The sequence below is a fragment of the Hemitrygon akajei genome, chromosome 3 (assembly GCF_048418815.1).
Source record: "Hemitrygon akajei chromosome 3, sHemAka1.3, whole genome shotgun sequence".
Classification (NCBI taxonomy): domain Eukaryota; kingdom Metazoa; phylum Chordata; class Chondrichthyes; order Myliobatiformes; family Dasyatidae; genus Hemitrygon; species Hemitrygon akajei.
The window spans coordinates 5,587,460-5,608,394 of record NC_133126.1 but is presented as its reverse complement, the minus strand read 5'-3'; the positions used below and the strand labels follow the sequence as shown (position 1 = coordinate 5,608,394).

The window sequence follows — 20,935 nt, the reverse complement described above, 5'->3', positions numbered from 1 at the left end:
CTGGGCCTGAGACATACATTGTTTATTCATTTCATAGACGCTGCCTGACCTGCTGAGTTTCTCCAGCATTTTGTGTGTTTTGTGCATGTTGCTTAAGATTTCCAATATCTGTAGAATCTCTCATGTTTATTGCATTTTTACTGAGTGTTCATTTATACAATTTGGAAATCTTCCTGTGACTCTTATTCTTGAAATAAATGTCTACAAGAGTAAGTTGAAGAAGAGCTTTGAAGTAAAACCAATAACAAACTCAACTAGTAAAGATCAGGTGCAATTTCTACTTTAATATAAATCATGTTATTCAATCAAATATGTATTAAGCAAATCATAACAATCAAGAAGTCTATATTGAAATGTTTTGTTAATTTGGATGTTGTTGAAGGATTTAATTTGACTTGAAATCTCCTCAATCAATGCATGACATGTTAACCTATTACAAAGAAAAACTATGTGCTAAATTATGTTAGCCAACTCCCAATATTTAAAAGTTACAAGTTTAAGTGTTAGAAGTAACTGAGTAGTTTTCCATCCAGAGAGGCACAAGTTTTGTGATGTTGTGGATTCTGTGATCAAGCTGTGGGGTTTGTCACTCTCCCAGCAAATATGACACTCTTGATATATTTATCAGCAATTAGTAACAAGAAAGGTCTGTTACATTTGAACTTCAAGGGAGCACTCAGTTGGGTTATTTCCTTTTTTGTAGATGCACTAGCCGTTGTTCCTCTCTCATCTACTTTCAGTATAGCCCTTTGCATCACCTACAGAGGCAAAAAAAGACATCAAACTTGATTTATAACAAAAACATCCAATTTATAAGTTTCATAGATTTTCCAAATACTTTATTACTAAATATGATTAATATCTCACAATTTACGAAAACAGTGTTGTTGTGTTTTAGGCCTGAATTATTCAAACTGCCTATTTAACTATTTAGCGATAATTAACCCTAAACCGAACCCTAACCCTAACCCACAGATTTAACACCAGCATAATTACATTTGCAGCCACTCACCATCCAGGACATGCTCTCTTCTTGCTGCTGTCATGAGGAAGGTGGTAGAGGGGCCTGAGGACCCCCACTATCAGCTTCATGAAGAGTTATTACACCTCAACCATCAAGCTCTTGATAACTTCACTCATCCTAAGTTTCAAATGTTCCCACAACCTATGGACTTACTTTAAAATGCTCTCAATATTTATTGCTTATTTATGTATAGTTATTATTATTTTCTCTTTTGTTTTTGCACAGATTATTTTTTGATGTTGCCATGTTTGCCGAGCTCGCAGATGTTTCATCAGCATTCGAGGCTCTTAAGAAATGTAAGGCAATAGAATTCAAAGGTCAACTGAAGGGCTAGCCAATCAGGATGAAAGCAAGTGACAGGGGTCTACATAAACACAAGCACTCCCAGAGAGAAACACCAACAACTGCGCACTGAGGATGTCACCGAGACTGCTGACACATCGGCAAGCTTGGTGAACACCACAACATCAGGCACCTGAACACAAGCGACCAAGATTCTCCACAATCATGTACAGATTTTGTGCTCCTTTGCACATTGGTTGCTTGTTCATCCTATTCAGTGCAGTTTCTCATTGATTCTATTGTGTTTCTTGGATTTATAGAGTATGCCCACAAGAAAACGAATCTCAGGGTTGTATGTGGTGACATATATGTACTGTGATAACAAATTTACTTTGAACTGATTTGCAATGAGCAATTGACCTACTAACCAGCGTGACTTTAGGCTGTGGGCGGAACCCCAGGTAACCCGAAATAAACCCATGTGTTCACGAGGAGGAAGTACAATCTCCTTACAAACAGCATTGGCCTTGAACTCTGAACTCCGAACTCTGGAATGCCCCAAGCTACCATTCCTTTTCAAATGTTTGGAATTCATCAGTTAAAATTTCACTGGTGTTCTCACTGACATGGGGTTGGAATGCAGATGTATATTATTGAAGTTAGTTACTGATTTATTTATTGTAATACAATGTGGAATAGGCCCTTCTGGCCCTCTGAGCTGTGCCTCCAATCAAGCCCTTTTTCCTAGCCTAGGGTCATAAAGACATAGAAATCTACAGTACAGAGATCCTTTGGCCCATCTGCTCTGTACATAACCATTTAAAATGCCTACTCCCATCAACCTGCACAGGGAACATAGCCCTCCATACCCCAACTATCCATGTACCTATCCAAATTTCTCTTAAGCATTGAAATTGAGCTCACATGCACCACTGTACTGGCAGCTCATTCCACACTCTTGCAACTTACTAACCGGTACATCGTTGGACAGTGGGAAGAAACCAGAGCGTGCAGAGACTATCCATGTGGTCATGGGGAGAATGTACAAACTCCTCAGAGGCAGCGTTAGCAATGACCTGGGTCACCAGTACTGTAAAGTGTTGAGCTAACCAGTGTGCTATCATGCTACCAGAAGGTTGTCATTTACAGGGAAACAACTTATCATGTTAGGTTTAGTGCATATTTGGTTTCTGTGTGCAGGCCACAACATGAAAATTATTCCTGTGCGAGTGCCAACTGTGCTCCTGGAAGATAGAACACAGACAGTACAGACCCTGAACAGGTCCTTCAGATAGAACACAGACAGTACAGCCCCTGAACAGGTCCTTCAGATAGAACACAGACTGTACAGTCCCTGAACAGGTCCTTCAGATAGAACACAGACAGTACAGACCATGAACAGGTCCTTCAGATAGAACACAGACAGTACAGCCCCTGAACAGGTCCTTCAGATAGAACACAGACAGTACAGCCCCTGAACAGGTCCTTCAGATAGAACACAGACAGTACAGCCCCTGAACAGGTCCTTCAGATAGAACACAGACTGTACAGTCCCTGAACAGGTCCTTCAGATAGAACACAGACAGTACAGACCATGAACAGGTCCTTCAGATAGAACACAGACAGTACAGCCCCTGAACAGGTCCTTCAGATAGAACACAGACAGTACAGCCCCTGAACAGGTCCTTCAGATAGAACACAGACAGTACAGCCCCTGAACAGGTCCTTCAGATAGAATACAGACAGTACAGACCCTGAACAGGTCCTTCAGATAGAACACAGACAGTACAGACCCTGAACAGGTCCTTCAGATAGAACACAGACAGTACAGCCCCTGAACAGGTCCTTCAGATAGAACACAGACAGTACAGTCCCTGAACAGGTCCTTCAGATAGAACACAGACAGTACAGACCCTCAACAGTCCTTCAGATAGAACACAGACAGTACAGTCCCTGAACAGGTCCGTCAGATAGAACACAGACAGTACAGTCCCTGAACAGGTCCTTCAGATAGAACACAGACAGTACAGACCCTGAACAGGTCCTTCAGATCGAACACAGACAGTACAGTCCCTGAACAGTCCTTCAGATAGAACACAGACAGTGCAGTCCCTGAAGAGTCCTTCAGATAGAACACAGACAGTACAGTCCCTGAACAGGTCCTTCAGATAGAACACAGACAGTACAGACCCTGAACAGTCCTTCAGATAGAACACAGACAGTACAGTCCCTGAACAGGTCCTTCAGATAGAACACAGACAGTACAGACCCTGAACAGGTCCTTCAGATAGAACACAGACAGTACAGACCCTGAACAGTCCTTCAGATAGAATACAGACAGTACAGCCCCTGAACAGGTCCTTCAGATAGAACACAGACAGTACAGCCCCTGAACAGGTCCTTCAGATAGAACACAGACAGTACAGACCCTGAGCAGGTCCTTCAGATAGAACACAGACAGTACAGTCCCTGAACAGGTCCTTCAGATAGAACACAAACAGTACAGCCCCTGAACAGGTCCTTCAGATAGAACACAGACAGTACAGTCCCTGAACAGGTCCTTCAGATAGAACACAGACAGTACAGTCCCTGAACAGGTCCTTCAGATAGAACACAGACAGTACAGCCCCTGAACAGGTCCTTCAGATAGAATACAGACAGTACAGACCCTGAACAGGTCCTTCAGATAGAAAACAGACAGTACAGCCCCTGAACAGGTCCTTCAGATAGAACACAGACAGTACAGTCCCTGAACAGGTCCTTCAGATAGAACACAAACAGTACATCCCCTGAACAGGTCCTTCAGATAGAACACAGACAGTACAGACCCTGAGCAGGTCCTTCAGATAGAACACAGACAGTACAATCCCTGAACAGGTCCTTCAGATAGAACACAAACAGTACAGCCCCTGAACAGGTCCTTCAGATAGAACACAGACAGTACAGTCCCTGAACAGGTCCTTCAGATAGAACACAGACAGTACAGTCCCTGAACAGGTCCTTCAGATAGAACACAGACAGTACAGCCCCTGAACAGGTCCTTCAGATAGAACACAGACAGTACAGACCCTGAACAGGTCCTTCAGATAGAACACAGACAGTACAGACCCTGAACAGTCCTTCAGATAGAACACAGACAGTACAGTCCCTGAACAGGTCCTTCAGATAGAACACAGACAGTACAGACCCTGAACAGTCCTTCAGATAGAACACAGACAGTACAGACCCTGAACAGTCCTTCAGATAGAACACAGACAGTACAGCCCCTGAACAGGTCCTTCAGATAGAACACAGACAGTACAGACCCTGAACAGTCCTTCAGATAGAACACAGACAGTACAGACCCTGAACAGTCCTTCAGATAGAACACAGACAGTACAGTCCCTGAACAGGTCCTTCAGATAGAACACAGACAGTACAGACCCTGAACAGTCCTTCAGATAGAACACAGACAGTACAGACCCTGAACAGTCCTTCAGATAGAACACAGACAGTACAGCCCCTGAACAGTCCTTCAGATAGAACACAGACAGTACAGCCCCTGAACAGGTCCTTCAGATAGAACACAGACAGTACAGACCCTGAACAGGTCCTTCAGATAGAACACAGACAGTACAGACCCTGAACAGGTCCTTCAGATAGAAAACAGACAGTACAGCCCCTGAACAGGTCCTTCAGATAGAATACAGACAGTACAGCCCCTGAACAGGTCCTTCAGATAGAACACAGACAGTACAGACCCTGAACAGTCCTTCAGATAGAACACAGACAGTACAGTCCCTGAACAGGTCCTTCAGATAGAACACAGACAGTACAGCCCCTGAACAGGTCCTTCAGATAGAACACAGACAGTACAGCCCCTGAACAGGTCCTTCAGATAGAATACAGACAGTACAGCCCCTGAACAGGTCCGTCAGATAGAACACAGACAGTACAGCCCCTGAACAGGTCCTTCAGATAGAACACAGACAGTACAGCCCCTGAACAGGTCCTTCAGATAGAACACAGACAGTACAGACCCTGAACAGGTCCTTCAGATAGAATACAGACAGTACAGACCCTGAACAGGTCCTTCAGATAGAAAACAGACAGTACAGCCCCTGAACAGGTCCTTCAGATAGAATACAGACAGTACAGCCCCTGAACAGGTCCTTCAGATAGAACACAGACAGTACAGACCCTGAACAGGTCCTTCAGACAGAACACAGACAGTACAGACCCTGAACAGGTCCTTCAGATAGAACACAGACAGTACAGACCCTGAACAGGTCCTTCAGATAGAACACACACAGTACAGCCCCTGAACAGGTCCTTCAGATAGAATACAGACAGTACAGCCCCTGAACAGGTCCTTCAGATAGAACACACACAGTACAGTCCCTGAACAGTCCTTCAGATAGAACACAGACAGTACAGCCCCTGAACAGTCCTTCAGATAGAACACAGACAGTACAGTCCCTGAACAGTCCTTCAGATAGAACACAGACAGTACAGCCCCTGAACAGTCCTTCAGATAGAACACAGACAGTACAGCCCCTGAACAGGTCCTTCAGATAGAATACAGACAGTACAGCCCCTGAACAGGTCCTTCAGATAGAATACAGACAGTACAGCCCCTGAACAGGTCCTTCAGATAGAACAAAGACAGTACAGCCCCTGAACAGGTCCTTCAGATAGAACACAGACAGTACAGCCCCTGAACAGGTCCTTCAGATAGAACACTGACAGTACAGCCCCTGAACAGGTCCTTCAGATAGAACACTGACAGTACAGCCCCTGAACAGTCCTTCAGATAGAACACAGACAGTACAGACCCTGAACAGGTCCTTCACATAGAACACAGACAGTACAGACCCTGAACAGGTCCTTCAGATAGAACACAGACTGTACAGTCCCTGAACAGGTCCTTCAGATAGAACACAGACAGTACAGCCCCTGAACAGGTCCTTCAGATAGAACACAGACAGTACAGCCCCTGAACAGGTCCTTCAGATAGAATACAGACAGTACAGACCCTGAACAGGTCCTTCAGATAGAATACAGACAGTACTGACCCTGAACAGGTCCTTCAGATCGAACACAGACAGTACAGCACAGGAACAGGTCCTTCAGATAGAACACAGACAGTACTGACCCTGAACAGGTCCTTCAGATCGAACACAGACAGTACAGCACAGGAACAGGTCCTTCAGCTCACCAAATCAAATAGTCAGCAAATGATCAATTAAACTAATCCATTCTGCCTACACCCTGTCCAATTCCATTCATTTTCTTCAAATTCCTTAAAATACCCTAATGTATCTGCCTCTACCACCACCCCAGGAAGCACATTCCAGGCACCCACCACACTTTGTGTCAAAGAATTTGCCTCTCACATTTCCTTTGAACTTACCCCCCCCCCCCTCACCTTAAATACATGCCCTCTGGTATTAGACATTTCAACCCTGGAAAAAGCTGCTGGTCTGTCTATTCTATTTATAGTTGCCTCTCATAATCTAATAAAGCTCTATCAAATCTCCCTTCAGCCTCCGACACTCCAGAGAAAACAACCCAAGTTTGTTCAACCTCTCATTATAGCACATGTCCTCTAATCCTGGACAAGTGAAGGCAAGGATGCATATATGCCTTCTGAACTACCCTATCAACCTGAGTAGCCACTTTCAGGAAGTTATGAACTTGGACCCCAAGATGCCTCTGCTCAGCAACACTGTTAAGTCTCTTGCCATTAACAGAGTACTCTATCTTTACATTTGACTTCCCAAGGAGCAACACCATGTTTAGCAGGGTTAAACTCCACCTGCCATTTCTCTATACATATATTCAATTATATTTTTCCCGTCATCTATATTATCCAGAACACCACCAATTTTTGTATCTTCTGCAATTTATTAACCCTTCCATCTACATTTCCATCCAGGTCACATGTTTACATCAGAAACAGCAGAGGTCCCAGTACAGATCTCTGCAGAACACTGCAAATCATAGACTTCCAACTGGAGTGAGTCCCTTCAACCACCACCCTCTGTCCTCTATAGGCAAGCCAGTTCTGAATCCAAACTGCCACTGATCCCTTGCATCTTAATCTTCTGGATGAGCCTCCAAAGGGAGACATTGTAAAATGCGGACAATTTCCACAGTTCTATCTTCATCAATCAGCCTCATCAATTTGTTCAAAAAAATCAATCAAGTTAGTAAGACATGACTTGCCCTGTACAAAGTCCCTAATTAGGCTGTGGTTCTCCAAATACTCATAAATCCTATTGCTATGAATTTCCTCCAGTAACTTCCCAACCACTGATGTGAGACTCACTGGTCTGTAGTTTTGAGAATTATCCCTGGATCTCTTCTCATGACACAAAGATAGGCAGGAAATTAAGTTGTGAAGAAGACCTTGGGTGACTAGAAAGGGATATCGATTGTGTAAGTATATAGGCAGAGATCTGAGAAATTGAGTATTAGATGGTAAAATGTGAAATTGTCCATTTTGGGTGAAGAAGTAATAAAACATATCCTCAGAACAGTTGCAGAACACTAGGAAGGGATCTCGGTTCTGGTACAAGATTCAAACAGATACAACAAGCACCTAGGAATGCTAAGAAGATCTTACTATTTGTTGCAAGTAGAGAGACCATGCTTCAGTTCTGTAGGTCTTTGGTAAAACCGTAGTGAGAGTACTATGTTTGTATATACCACCCAGAATGCACCCACTCCTCATTGCTACCATCAAGGAAGAGGTACAGGAGCCTGAAGACATGCACTCAATGTTTAGGAAAAGCTTCTTCCCCTCCAACATCAGAATTCTGAATGGACAATGAACCTATGTTAACTACTTCACTATACAAGGGGTGATTGATAAGTTTGTGGCCTAAGGTAGAAGGTGTCAATTTTAGAAAACCTAGCACATTTATTTTTCAACATAATCCCCTCCTACATGTATGCACTTAGTCCCTTCTTTGTAGAAGTGGTCCACTTAGGTTTGTGGCCTAAGGTGGAAGGAGATGTTATACAGCTCTCATTACATGTATGTGCAGTTCAACTCTTTGAGTGAAATGCAGAAAGTTTGAAGTTAATAACTCATCTCCTTCTACCTTAGGCCATGAACTTATCAATCACCCCATGCTGTGGACCACTTGTGGAGGTCCAAGATGCCGACTTCTACAAAGAAGGGATCCGTATGCTCCACGACCGCTGGACTAAGTGTGTAAATGTAGGAAAAATAAATGTGCTAGCTTTTGTAAAATTGACTCCTTCTACTTTAGGCCACAAACTTATAAATCACCTCTCGTAATTTTTGCTCTCTATTTGCACTAATTATTTAATTTAATTTGTAAAATTATATTTCTTATTGTAATAGTATACATAAGAAATGTGGAGGGGTGGGTTAGTGGGTGGATATGTATAGTATACTTAGGGAATGTGGAGGGGTGGGTTAGTGGGTGGATATGTATAGTATACTTAGGGAATGTGGAGGGGTGGGTTAGTGGGTGGATATGTATAGTATACTTAGGGAATGTGGAGGGGTGGGTTAGTGGGTGGATATGTATAGTATACTTAGGGAATGTGGAGGGGTGGGTTAGTGGGTGGATATGTATAGTATACATAGGGAATGTGGAGGGCTGGGTCACTGGGTAGATAAGGAAAGGATGCATATGGGTTGTGGAGGGTGGGTTTGCGCATTCATATTCAACGACTGCATACAAACTTAAACATTTAAGTTATCCCAATAAACCAAGCAGTACTTTTGTGATCTTTTGTTAGTTAACATAAACTGTATTCAATATAATCAATTTTTTAATGGTTTACCTCTGATACTTGTAAAGGCCATTCAGATAATCCAGAAAAGTTTGCACTGCTGGTAAATGCATTTTTGATACCCATGGAACTCAGTAGGGTTTTGAGTTGGTAATCTTTCTTCAGTATCATCTTTGGCAAATGCACATCTACAGAGCTGTCATGAACATAACACCAGAAAGGTATTGTATCATCTCATATTTTCTCACATCTTAGTTTTTTAAACTTCTACTGATAAAGAAATTAAACTAACAAAAGGAAATCTAAAAATTAATGTAACACACACACACAAAATACTGGAGGAAAACAACAGATCAGGCAGCATCTATGAATTCAAAGTTCAAGATTGTTGTGAGTAATTTCCAGTATACAAGTCCAAAGAAGAATGAAATAATTGCAACTCCAGGTCTGATGAAGCTGCAAAAGAACACATTAATACAAACACAATAACTAGAAACTAGGTAACTAGTACTGATTGTGTATGATCAGCCATGATCACAGTGAATGGTGGTGCTGGCTAGAAGGGTTGAATGGCCTACTCCCGCACCTACTGTCTATTGTCTATAAAAGATCGAGGAGGTAAAAGGGGTGGAGCAGGGAGCAGCACTACCAATCGGGGACAATATCACAGCTGTACTCAGGGGAAACTTAATGGAGGGTCAGATGTCAGATGCTGAGTCATTTGGATAAAACTCAGGAATAGGAAGGGTACAATCACACTGATGGGATTGTACCACTGACCCCCTAATAGCCAATGGGACATTGAGGAACAGATATGTAGTCAGATTAAGGAAATGTGTAAAAATAGCAGGGTTGTCATGGGGGATTCCAACCTCCTGAATATAAAATGGGAACTTCTCAGTGTAAGGGGTTTAGATGGGGCAGAATTTGTTAAGTGTATCCAGGAAGGTTTCTTAAATCAATGTGTGGACAGTCTAACGAGAGGAGGGGCCTTACTGGACCTGGTATTGGGTAATGAGCCTGGCCAGAGGTGACTGATCTTTCGGTGGGTGAACAGTTAGGAAACAGTGACCTCAACTCCTTGAATTTCAGGATAGCAACAGATAAGGATAGGTACAGTCTTTGTGGGAGAGTTTTAAATTGGAGTAGGGCAAATTATGAAGATGTTAAGCAGGAACTAAGAAGCGTTATTTGGGAACACCTTTTCTCTGGAAAGTTCACATCAGACATGTGGAGTGTGTTTAAAGATCAATTGTACAGAGTGCAGGAAACATTCCTGTTAGAAGGAAGGACAGGGATGGAAAGATAAGGGAACCTCGGATGTCAAGAACAGTGATGAATTTAGTCAAGAAGAAAAAGAGAAAGTATGTAAAGCTACAAAAGTTAAGATCAAATGAAACACATGAGGAGTATAAATAGACAATATACAATAGACAGTAGGAGCAGGAGTAGGCCATTCGGCCCTTCTAGCCAGCACCGCCATTCACTGTGATCATGGCTGATCATACACTATCAGTACCCCGTTCCTGCCCTCTCTCCATATCCCTTGACCCCACTATGTATAAGAGCTCTATCTAACTCTCTGTTGAAGGCATCCAGAGACTTGGCCTCCACTGCCTTCTGGGGCAGAGCATTCCACATATCCACCACTCTCTGGGTGAAAATGTTTTTCTGCATCTCTGTTCTAAATGGCCTACCCCTCATTCTTAAACTGTGGCCTCTAGTTCTGGACTCACCCATCAGCGGGAACATGCTTCCTGCCTCCAGCATGTTCAATCCCTTAATAATCTTATATGTTTCAATCAGATCCCCTCTCATCCTTCTAAATTCCAGTGTATACAAGCCCAGTCGCTCCAATCTTTCAACATATGACAGTCCTGTCATTCCAGGAATTAACCTCGTGAACCTACGCTACACTCCCTCAATAGCAAGAATGTCCTTCCTCAGGTTTGGAGACCAAAACTGCACACAATACTCCAGGTGGGGTCTCACCAGGGCCCTGTACAGCTGCAGAAGGACCTCTTTACTCCTATACTCAATTCCTCTGTTATAAAAGCCAGCATGCCATTAGCTTTCTTCACTGCCTGCTGTATCTGCATGCTTGCTTTCATTGACTGATGTACAAGAACACCTAGATCTTGTTGTACTTCCCCTTTTCCTAACTTGATTCCATTTAGATAGTAATCTGCCTTCCTGTTCTTGCCACCAAAATGGATAACCTCACATTTATCCACATTAAACTGCATCTGCCATACATTTGCCCACTTACCTAGCCTGTCCAAGTCACCCTGCATTCTCATAACATCCTTCTGACATTTCACACTGCCGCCCAGCTTTGTGTCATCGAAGAAGCCAAAAAAAGAACTTGAGATGGGAATTAGGAAAGCCAGAAGAGGTCATGAAAAGTCCTTGCCAAGTAGGATTAAGGTGAATCCAAAGGCATGCTATACTTACAAGAGCAAAAGGATAATGAGGAGAGGGTGGGATGACTCAATGATAAAGAGGGGAACATTTGCTTGGATACAGAGAATGTGAATGAGGTACTTAATGAGTACTTTGCTTCAATATTTATCAAGCAGAAAGTATTTGGAGGACCAGGAGATCAGTGCTGCATGTATATTTACATTAGAGTGTTCAGAGGTCAAGGAGAAGGAAGTGTTGGGCCTCCTGATGATAATTAAGGTGGATAAGTCGCCAGGGCCTGTTGGGATTTACCCCAGGTATTGAAGGAAGCAAGAGACGAGATTGCTGGGCCGTTGACCTGTATCTTTATGTGACGAGAGAGACTGTTGAGGGAAGGGCAGTGTCTACATGGATTTTAGTAAAGCTTTTGACAAAGTCACTCATGTAAGGCTAATCCAGAAGATTAAAATGCACGGTGATTTGGCTGTTTAGATTCAGAACTAGCTTGCTCATAGAAGACACAGGGTAATGGTTGAAGGGACTGATTCCATAAGACCATAAGAACATAATACATAGGAGCGGAGATTTGAGTTGGAGGTCTGTAGTTAGTGGTGTTCCACAGGGACCTGTGCTGTTTGTGATCTATATAAATGACCTAGATGAAACTGTAGATGGGTGGTTTAGTAAGTTTTCAGATGATGCCAAGATTGGTGGAGTTGTCAATGGTGTAGAAGACTGGCAAAGAATACAGCTGATATAGATCAGTTGCAGATATAGGCAGAGAAATAGCAAATGGAGCTTAATCCAGATAAATGTGAGGTCCTGCACGTTGGTAGAGCAAATGCAAGGAGACAGTGCGCTGTTAAGGGCAAGGTCCTCAACAGTGAGATCACAGGATCCAAGTTCATAGCTCCTTGAAAGTGGCTGCACAGGTCAATAAGGTGATTAAGAAGGCTTATGGAATATTTGCTTTTATTAGTCAAGGAGATTGGTTCAAAAGTCAAGAGGTTATTTACAACTTTATAAAACTCTGGTTAGGCTACGGCTGGAGTATTGCATACAGTTCTGGCCACCTCACCATAGGAAGGATGTTAAAGATTTGGAGAGGGTGCAGAAGAGGTTTACCAGTATGTTACCTGGTTTAGAGGGCATGTGCTATCATGAAAGACTGGATAAACTTAGGTTGTTTTCTCTGGTGCGTTGGAGGTTGAGAGGAGACCTGACTGAGGTTTACAAGATTATGAAAGGCGTAGATCATAAAGGCATAGAGGGAGTATCTGTTTCCCAGGGTTGAAATATCTAATACTAGAGGGCATGCATTGAAGGTGAGAGGGGGTAGGTTCAAGGGGGATGTGAGGAGTAAGTTTTATACTTAGAAAATTGTGAGTGCCTGGAATGTGCTGCTTGGTATGGTGGCAGAGGCAAATACATCAGAGGCTATTAAGAGATGTTTGGATAGGCACATGGATATAAGGAAGATGGAGGGATATGAACATGGTGTAGGTAGGAGGGATTAGTGTTTGGGTGTTCTTGATTTGCTTTTTAACTGGTTTGGTACAACATTATGGGCCAAACGGCCTCTTCCTGTGTTGTCTATGCTCTATCATGACTTGTGCCACTGACAATAAGTCTGATTCTGAAGAAGGCATTTGGCATGTTTGTCTTCACTAGTCAAGAATATGAGTTCAAAAGTTAGGAGGTTATGTTGCAACTTTATAAAACTCTGGTTAGGCCACATCTGGTGTATTGCATCTAATGCCAGTTCCCTCATTCTAGGAAGGATGTGGAGGCTTTGAAGCGAGTGCAGCAGAGGTTCACCAGGATGCTGCCAGGATTAGAGAGCTTGTGCAATAATGAGACGTTGGATGTACTTGGTTTTCTGTTCTGTGGAGCAGTGAAGGCTGAGATGACATCTAATAGTGACGAATAGCCTATTCCTGTGCTGTACTGATCAATGGCCTATTTTCTATGTTGCCCCTTTAGAATAGAGATAAGGAGGAACTTTGTTGCTAAGAGGGTGGTGAAACACTTCCAGGGCTGGCTGTGGGGTTTAAGTCCATGAATATATTTAAAGTGGAGGTTGATAGGTTCTTGATTAGTCAGAGCATCAAAGGTTACAGGGTGAAAGCAGGAGAATGGGGTTGAGAGAGATACTAAATCAGTCATAATGGAATGGTGGGGCAGAATTGATGGCCAGAATGGCCTAATTCTGCTCCTATGTTTTATGGTTTTTCTATCATGGTAATTTTTTTAGCTCACTTGTACAGCTAAAAAATAATAATAACATTAAATTTGATTTAATTGAACTTACCGCATTCTTATTGATGTCAAGAGCTGATAAAATTTTTGAACGGTCAGTTTCCGCTCCACCTCTGCCAATTTTCCAGGTCTCGGTAGCAAAATCAATAGGGAGGTATTTCTTGAATATTCCATCAGAAGCACATCACTGGAGAGGTCCTTGGCATAGGTCACGCTATACTTCCCTTTCCTTCTCATCATCTGAACTTTCACTGTTGTACGGCGATCGACGTGAAAGTCAGCTTCATAAGTGTCTCTCCTGTCAAAAGACTTCAACCATTCACCTGGAGAAATCAAAGAGATAAGCGCACTCAGGGTAATTTTATCAACATGTGCATGCATGCAACATACTATATGCTCAAAGATCGAAGTACATTCATTATCAAAGTACACACATTATATGCAGCTTGAGATTTGTCTTCTTGCAGACAACCACAAAACAAAGGGACACAATAGAATCCCTGAAAACCCCCTCCCCCCGCATGCAGAACAAACCGTCAATCACCCATTGTGTGAAAAAAGAACAAATTGTACAAACAATAAACAAGTAAACAAATACCACACAGAATGTGAACTGCAGAGACCCCGAGAGTGAGCTCACAGCCCCGGAGCCGGTTCAGCACCGACGTGAGCGATACCAGTCTGGGAGCCCGATGACTGCTGACTGCAGGACACAGCCCCAGAGCCAATTCAGCACCGACGTGAGCGATACCAGTCCGGGAGCCCGATGACTGCTGACTGCAGGACACAGCCCCAGAGCCAATTCAGCACTGAGGTGAGTGATACCAGTCTGGGAGCCCGATGGCTGCAGGACACAGCCCCGGAGCCGGTTCACCACCGACGTGAGTGATATCAGTCCAGGAGCCCGATGACTGCTGGCAACAGCCCTGGAGCAGGTTCTGCGTTGAGGTGAGTGCCAATCACTACAGGCTACAGTTTAATGCTAAGAAAAGGATCTATGTAGAGTAGTGAATTCATCCTTTGCCGTCGAGTTTGATGCCTTGATCTTTTTAATCTAGCTGGGTGCTTCAACCGGCCAAGCATCCATTTGTTTTAACTCTCAGGCTGGGTCCTGCCACTTCCATCTTGTCTCAAGTGCACCCCAGCAACGGCTAAACATCAGTTCATTTTTCACTCTCGGGCTCAGACCCCGATGCTTCGATCCAGCCCCCAGTCTGCTCCAGCAATGGCTGCCACGGCTGTGTCTGCATTCTCGAGAGTCCGGTTTGCTGAATCCTTTCAGAGCTGGAGACTGGATCACATCTGCCCCTGATGCACCATTTCTGGACGTTGTCATATCGGAAATCACCAGAAAAAACACTATTTTCAGGCATTCCTCATCTAGGAAAGTATTCTCATTGTCTATGTGCTTGCTGAGGATATGTTAGATCTGTTAAAATGGACATCATGGTGGTGTACTGTGATATCTCTTTTTTCCCTTTTAGGATTCTGTCGAAGACCCTGACCTGGAGTTACTCTCTGACTTTGGTTCTTTGTGGGAATGGGACCTGCTCTCACGTTCTCATGACTGTCCGCTTTTCAATATGCCAAGGACATGGCCTGGAAGACTAACGTGGTTTTTGTGGCTCTGGAGGTGGGCTGATTCAAGGCCGGTGCCACCGCCGATGACGACTGATGTGTCGCGGGAGAACAAGGAAGATCGGAAGCAGTGGACTTGCTGCTGGCTGTGTGCCCAGAGGCACAGAGCTCGGAAGAAGCGATGCAACAGACTTTTAACACCATGAATCAGTGTTATTTTGTTACATCTCCCCTCTCGCTGTGAAACAGGGACACCTCTTTTTCCCTTACGAGGGAGAGAGAGAGCCTGTGGTATGTCAAACACCGGGTGAAGGAGTAGTCTTTGGGGTACAGCAAGTCTCTGTCTTTATTGATGCTTTGCTGCACGTTTGAGTGCTCGGTGGGGGCACCACTGATTAAGGGGAATGTGAGGAGAAACTTCTTCACTCAGAGGCTTATGAGAGTGTTTAAGTAGTGCCAGTGCATGAGGTAGATGAAAGGTACTTGGATGGGGGGTTACAGAGGGCTATGGTTGATGGAAGTAGGTAGTCTACATGGTTAAGCACAGATCAGATGAACCAAATGGCTTATCTCTATTGTACTTTTCTATGGCTTCTTATACCTTGTCTACTGTCTCAAGGCTGGGTGTGCCTGCCCCTGTACCAACCCCACCCCCACCCATGGCACTCCTCTTCCATCGGTCCCACACTCCTTCTGTGGCCCTCCACCCTCTCCATTCCCAATATCCTTTTCTCCCGCCAGATTTACAAACTCGTTCTGCCCTGCACATTGACAAATACAGTACTGTGCAAAGGTCTTAGGCACACGAGCTATATCTATGTGCCTGAGACTTTTACACAGTACGGTAGCTTGGCACAACATCATTGCCAAATGGCCTTTTCTGTGCTCTAATGTTTTATGTTCAAACCAATTTCTTGGCCATGATTTTATTCCTTTCTTGATGTTAACCAACGGAGTTTCATCGGAAACACAAGAGGTTCTGCAGTTGACAGAAATCCAGAGCAACACACAAAGAATGCTGGAGGAACTCAGCAGGTCAGGCAGCATCTGTGGAGGAGAATGAACAGCTGATATTTCAGGCTGAGAAAGGAGTGGGTGGGACGTGGAGAGCGAAGTATGAGCTGGCAGATGATAGGGGAAACCATGTGAAGCAGAAGGTGATGGTGGGATTAGGAGATGAGGTGAGAAGCTGGGAGGTGATAGCTGGAAGAGGTGAAGGGTTAAGATGAAGGAGTCGGATAGTAGAGGAGAGTGGACCATGGGAGAAAGGGGAAGCAGAGTGAGGTGATGGATAAGAAAATAAGTAAGAAGTGAGCCAAAATGGGGAATAGGAGAAGAGGGGGGTGGGAGAAATGACCAGAATTTGAGGTTCATGTTCAGATCAATCTTGTTTTTTCTCTATGTTCAGTACACATTGCAACACACTTTTAATGATATTAATGTTGCCAGAGGGAAATAAGCAACATGCTAACTAGAATGCTAAAAGTGATCTGTGTGGGTACAGTACATAAACCGTAGGTACAAAACAGTTTCTCTGTCTCTACTGAATTACAAATACTGCTAACATCCACCAAGGAATGGAATTGCTCTTTGCAGAAATTGTAACAGAAAATCGAACCAATAACTGCTTTTGTTGATAGTCATCCTTATTGAATCAATTGCTAGTTAGACACACATCTCAGAGTAATTCAGTGGGTTTGATGATTTTTGGGTCATGTTGATAAGTTGTAGGTAGTACAATTTCTTTCTTTCCTTGAATACCCCCCTCTCTATCAATGACTTATCTGTGCATTGAACTGAAAGTCTGATCATGAGTCTTCTTACAATGAAACTATAATTTAAATGAACAAACGCCAAAAAGGAAAAGAAAAAACAGACACGAGAAACAGACTATAAGATACAGGAGCAGAATTAGGCTATTTGGCCCATTGAGTCAATTCTGCCATTTCATCATGACTGATCTATTTCCCTCTCAGCCCCAATCTCCTGCCTTCCCTTCTGTAGCCCTTCATGCCCTGACCAATCAAGAATCTATCAATCCCTGCCTTAAATATACCTTATGACATAGTTTGAAATACACCCTAAAGATAGTTTGATGAAAGAGAGTTTAGTGCAGATCAAAGTAAGGCTCTTATCGGAGGAGAGATGGACAGAGATGTGTATGTTTGACTTCATTTATTTGGCGATACAGGTCAGTGTGGGCCCTACTGGCCCTTCAAGCCTCACTGCCCCAGCACCCCCCCCCCCCGCACAAACCCGATTAACCCTAACCTAATCACCAGCCAATTTACAATCACCTATTAACCTATCCGGTATGTCTTTGAAAGATGGGAGGAAACTGGAACACCCAGAGAAAACCCACATGTTCCATAGGGATGATGCACAGAGACTCCTTACAGAACAGAATTCTAAACTCCAGAATGTCACACTCACCTCTACCCTACTGTGGTGCCCTTGTGTGTGAGAGATGCACAGGATCAAGGATCAAGGAGAGCTATACAAGATGGAGAGCAGAGAAAGATCTGCGACTCCAGTGAATAACTTTAAAAATAACTTAAAAGAACAATGTGGAATTTCTCCTTTCCTCTTCCAACATGTCGGTTCGTGGCTTCCTCTTGTGCCATGATGAGGCCATCCTCTGTGTGGAAGACCAACATCTTGTATTCCATCTGGGTAGCCTCCAACCTAATGGTATGAATATCGATTTCTCCTTCTAGTAAAAAAAATTACCTCCTCCTCCCCTTTACTATTCCCCTCCCTGGCCTCTTAACTCTTCTCACCTGCCTGTCACCTCCCCCAGGTCACCTCTTCCTTCCCTTTCTCTCATGGTCCACTGTCCTCTCCTATCAGATTACTTCTTCTCCAGCCCTTTACCTTTCCTATTCACCTGGCTTCACCTGTCACCTTCTAGCTATCTTCCTTCGCTATTTTTTATACTAGCATCTTCCCCTTTCCTTTCCAATTGTGAAGAAGGTCTCAGCCCAAAGTGTTGACTGTTTATTCATTTCCATTGATGCTGCCTGACCTGTCGAGTTCCTCCAGTATTTTGTGTGTGTTGCTCTGGTTTTCCAGCACCTGCAGAATCTCATAATTATTAAAAATAAAATATAACCAAGCAAATACTGCATTCTTTGGATCAATATTTCAAATACCTAAAATAAGATAAATATATTGTCTTGAAAATTGATTACTGTTCAATTCACTTTAAGTTCCCTGAGAAATAATATTTTATAAATAGAATATCGTTCTAGGTTTTCTGGTTCACCAACAATAATCTTGCATAGAGCCGCACAAATTAACAATGCATTCAGAAATGTTTGATTTACAAGTTATTCGGACATCATTATTTTGGGGACATCAGTGTAAAAAATGGCAAATGTATAAACTTTTAAATGATTTGAATTTTAAATTATTTCATTGCAAAACATGGGTGTCGGGGTGGAGATACGTCTCTACCAAAGGAGGTGTAAGGTGCTCCTTCCCTTCACTAGCCAGCAGCTCACCCTAGGTAAGGTGCAGCGTCTACTTAGACTCCACATCCCCCCCATCCCATCCCATCCCATCCGGGTCACGTGAAGCCATCGGAGCAGGTAGTGGGTGTTTGTATGAGTAGCTGGTGCATATCACAAGTCCTGGATATGCAATCACTGCGCTAGGTAGATAAACTCTGAAGATTATTGATAATGACTGGGCTCACCCACCTTGTAAAGACACTACCCAGAAGAAAGCAATGGCAAATCACTTCTGTAAAAAAATTTGCCAAGAACAATCATAGTCACGGAAAGACAATGATTGCTCATGTCATACAACACGGCGCATAACAAACAAACCTTTTGCAAAACACCCTTACCCTCAAAGAGCATATAAAGATGTTTAGAAATTGTCCTACTCAAAATACAGAAGTTGAAGCATCAGCTGATTCAGTCATTAAATGATGTGTGTTTAACATCCAAATGATCTCTTACCTCGGAAAAAGATATAGTTGAGAAGAAGCATCACAGTATCCTGGGAGGGGGGCTTTTCAAGGATGTTTGGGATTTTGCCTTCAGTTTTGTTACTCACATAAGCATTTATTTCATCTTTTGTTCTTTGTTGATCACGAAAATCAACAGTCACTGCCTTTGCTTTATAAAGTTTCTCGGCTTCTCTGAGGAACTTTTCACGAATTTCTTGCCCCTTTTGAACATACAGAGAGCTTCCCACTTTGAGTCGATCACTCAGATTGCTCACATGCTCCAGAAGCTTTTGGAATACCTGCCCCACTCTGACAGCGTCGTTTCTTGTGATGTTGCTGTACCCAAGAACCTGCAGGAGCTGAGTCAGAGTATCTTCCTGGGCACCCAATGACAACATGCTCAGGGCAGCAGAGATGCTCAGTGGAGAAAATAAAATATTTTGGGACTCTGTGCCTGGTTGAGCAGCAATCTGTCTGTACAGACGCAATGCAAAATCTGAATTTGCTGCTGAGAGGTGGAGAAGGGAAGGACGTATAGAGGGAGGAGAGGGAACTCCACTGACCATGCCGCTGGAAGGCAAAGCGACCATCAGGAAAGCAAAAGCAAGAAACTTCTCCATGTTGAACCTGCAAAGTAAAACACAAACCTACAATGTATTTATTGTACTTTATTTAGAGATTCAGCGCAGAACAGATCCTTCCAGTCTAACGAGCCACACTACCCAGAAACTCACCAATTTAACCATAGTCAAATCACAGGACAATTGACGATGACCAATCAACCTGTACATGTTTGGAAGAAACTGGAACACATGGGGGAAACCCACGCACTCACGGGCAGGAAGTACAAAGAACTGAACTCCAGAACACCCTGAGCAGTAATAGCAACACACTAACTACTACATTACTGTGGCATGCTGTATTGTTCTGAGTTTGCTCAAAGCCTTCCTTTTACATTCTCCACAAAGCTTATACTGAAACTCTATTACATTTCACAAGTTAAAAAGATCAGATATTGCTCCTTAACTTCTAAAACAAGTTGATCCCTATTCACTTACAGATTCATATTGGTAGTCTATTTGTAATTTCAGAGTCCTACCTAAAGTGAAGAAGCCCGTTCGTCTTTGGCAGTCCAACTTGCTGAAGTATAGTCCTTGGTCTCTAATGTCAATTTATACCATAGCAATTGCAACACAAGTTAGATTTTAATCAATGAAGTGACTTTTGATCTGTATTGTTTAAACAATCCGATTGGCTTTGCAAGTATGAATTTGACTACGTCACTGTGTCTCAGCAAATATTCCGGGAAGCATCTTGCAATATCAGTTTCAGGTATTGGATTTTGCATAGAGTCAAAGTGACATGTTAGGATGAATTTCCATTTTTATCCACCAATCTCCCCAAAACCACAAAGTCAGAACAGCTTGCAAATCAAACATTACTGGATACATTAAGGTTTGCATTGTTTATTGTGTGGTTTTACGCAAGGTTATTGTTGTTAGTGAACCTGAAAATTTCGAACTGCATTGTATTTTAGATAGAAAACTCCACCAAGGTCGAGAGGTACATCTATATTAAAAATTTTTCAGTGACATCTGTTTGAAAGTGTGTCAATACTTTTTCTTAGATTGAGCAACAATTCACCATCATAAATAGAATTCAAGAATATAACTTATCAAGTA

At 43.1% G+C, this 20,935-nt stretch overlaps 1 protein-coding gene across 2 annotated transcripts; it reads right to left on the bottom strand.

Moving 5' to 3' along the window:
• Positions 1 to 275: 275 nt before the first annotated feature.
• On the bottom strand, positions 276 to 20,442 carry LOC140723117 (alpha-1-antitrypsin-like). Of its 2 annotated transcripts, none has more exons than XM_073037754.1 (5): positions 20,353 to 20,442; positions 19,264 to 19,880; positions 13,773 to 14,043; positions 9,110 to 9,254; positions 276 to 758 (listed from the first exon to the last, which is right to left on the bottom strand). In XM_073037754.1, exons 2-5 carry the CDS (start codon positions 19,871 to 19,873, stop codon positions 570 to 572), a joined length of 1,215 nt encoding a protein of 404 aa, XP_072893855.1. In that variant the 5' UTR covers positions 19,874 to 19,880; positions 20,353 to 20,442; the 3' UTR covers positions 276 to 569. The 2 variants fall into 2 exon arrangements, with proteins under 2 accessions (XP_072893855.1, XP_072893848.1); XM_073037747.1 differs by having other exon boundaries at positions 20,312 to 20,387.
• Positions 20,443 to 20,935: the final 493 nt, after the last annotated feature.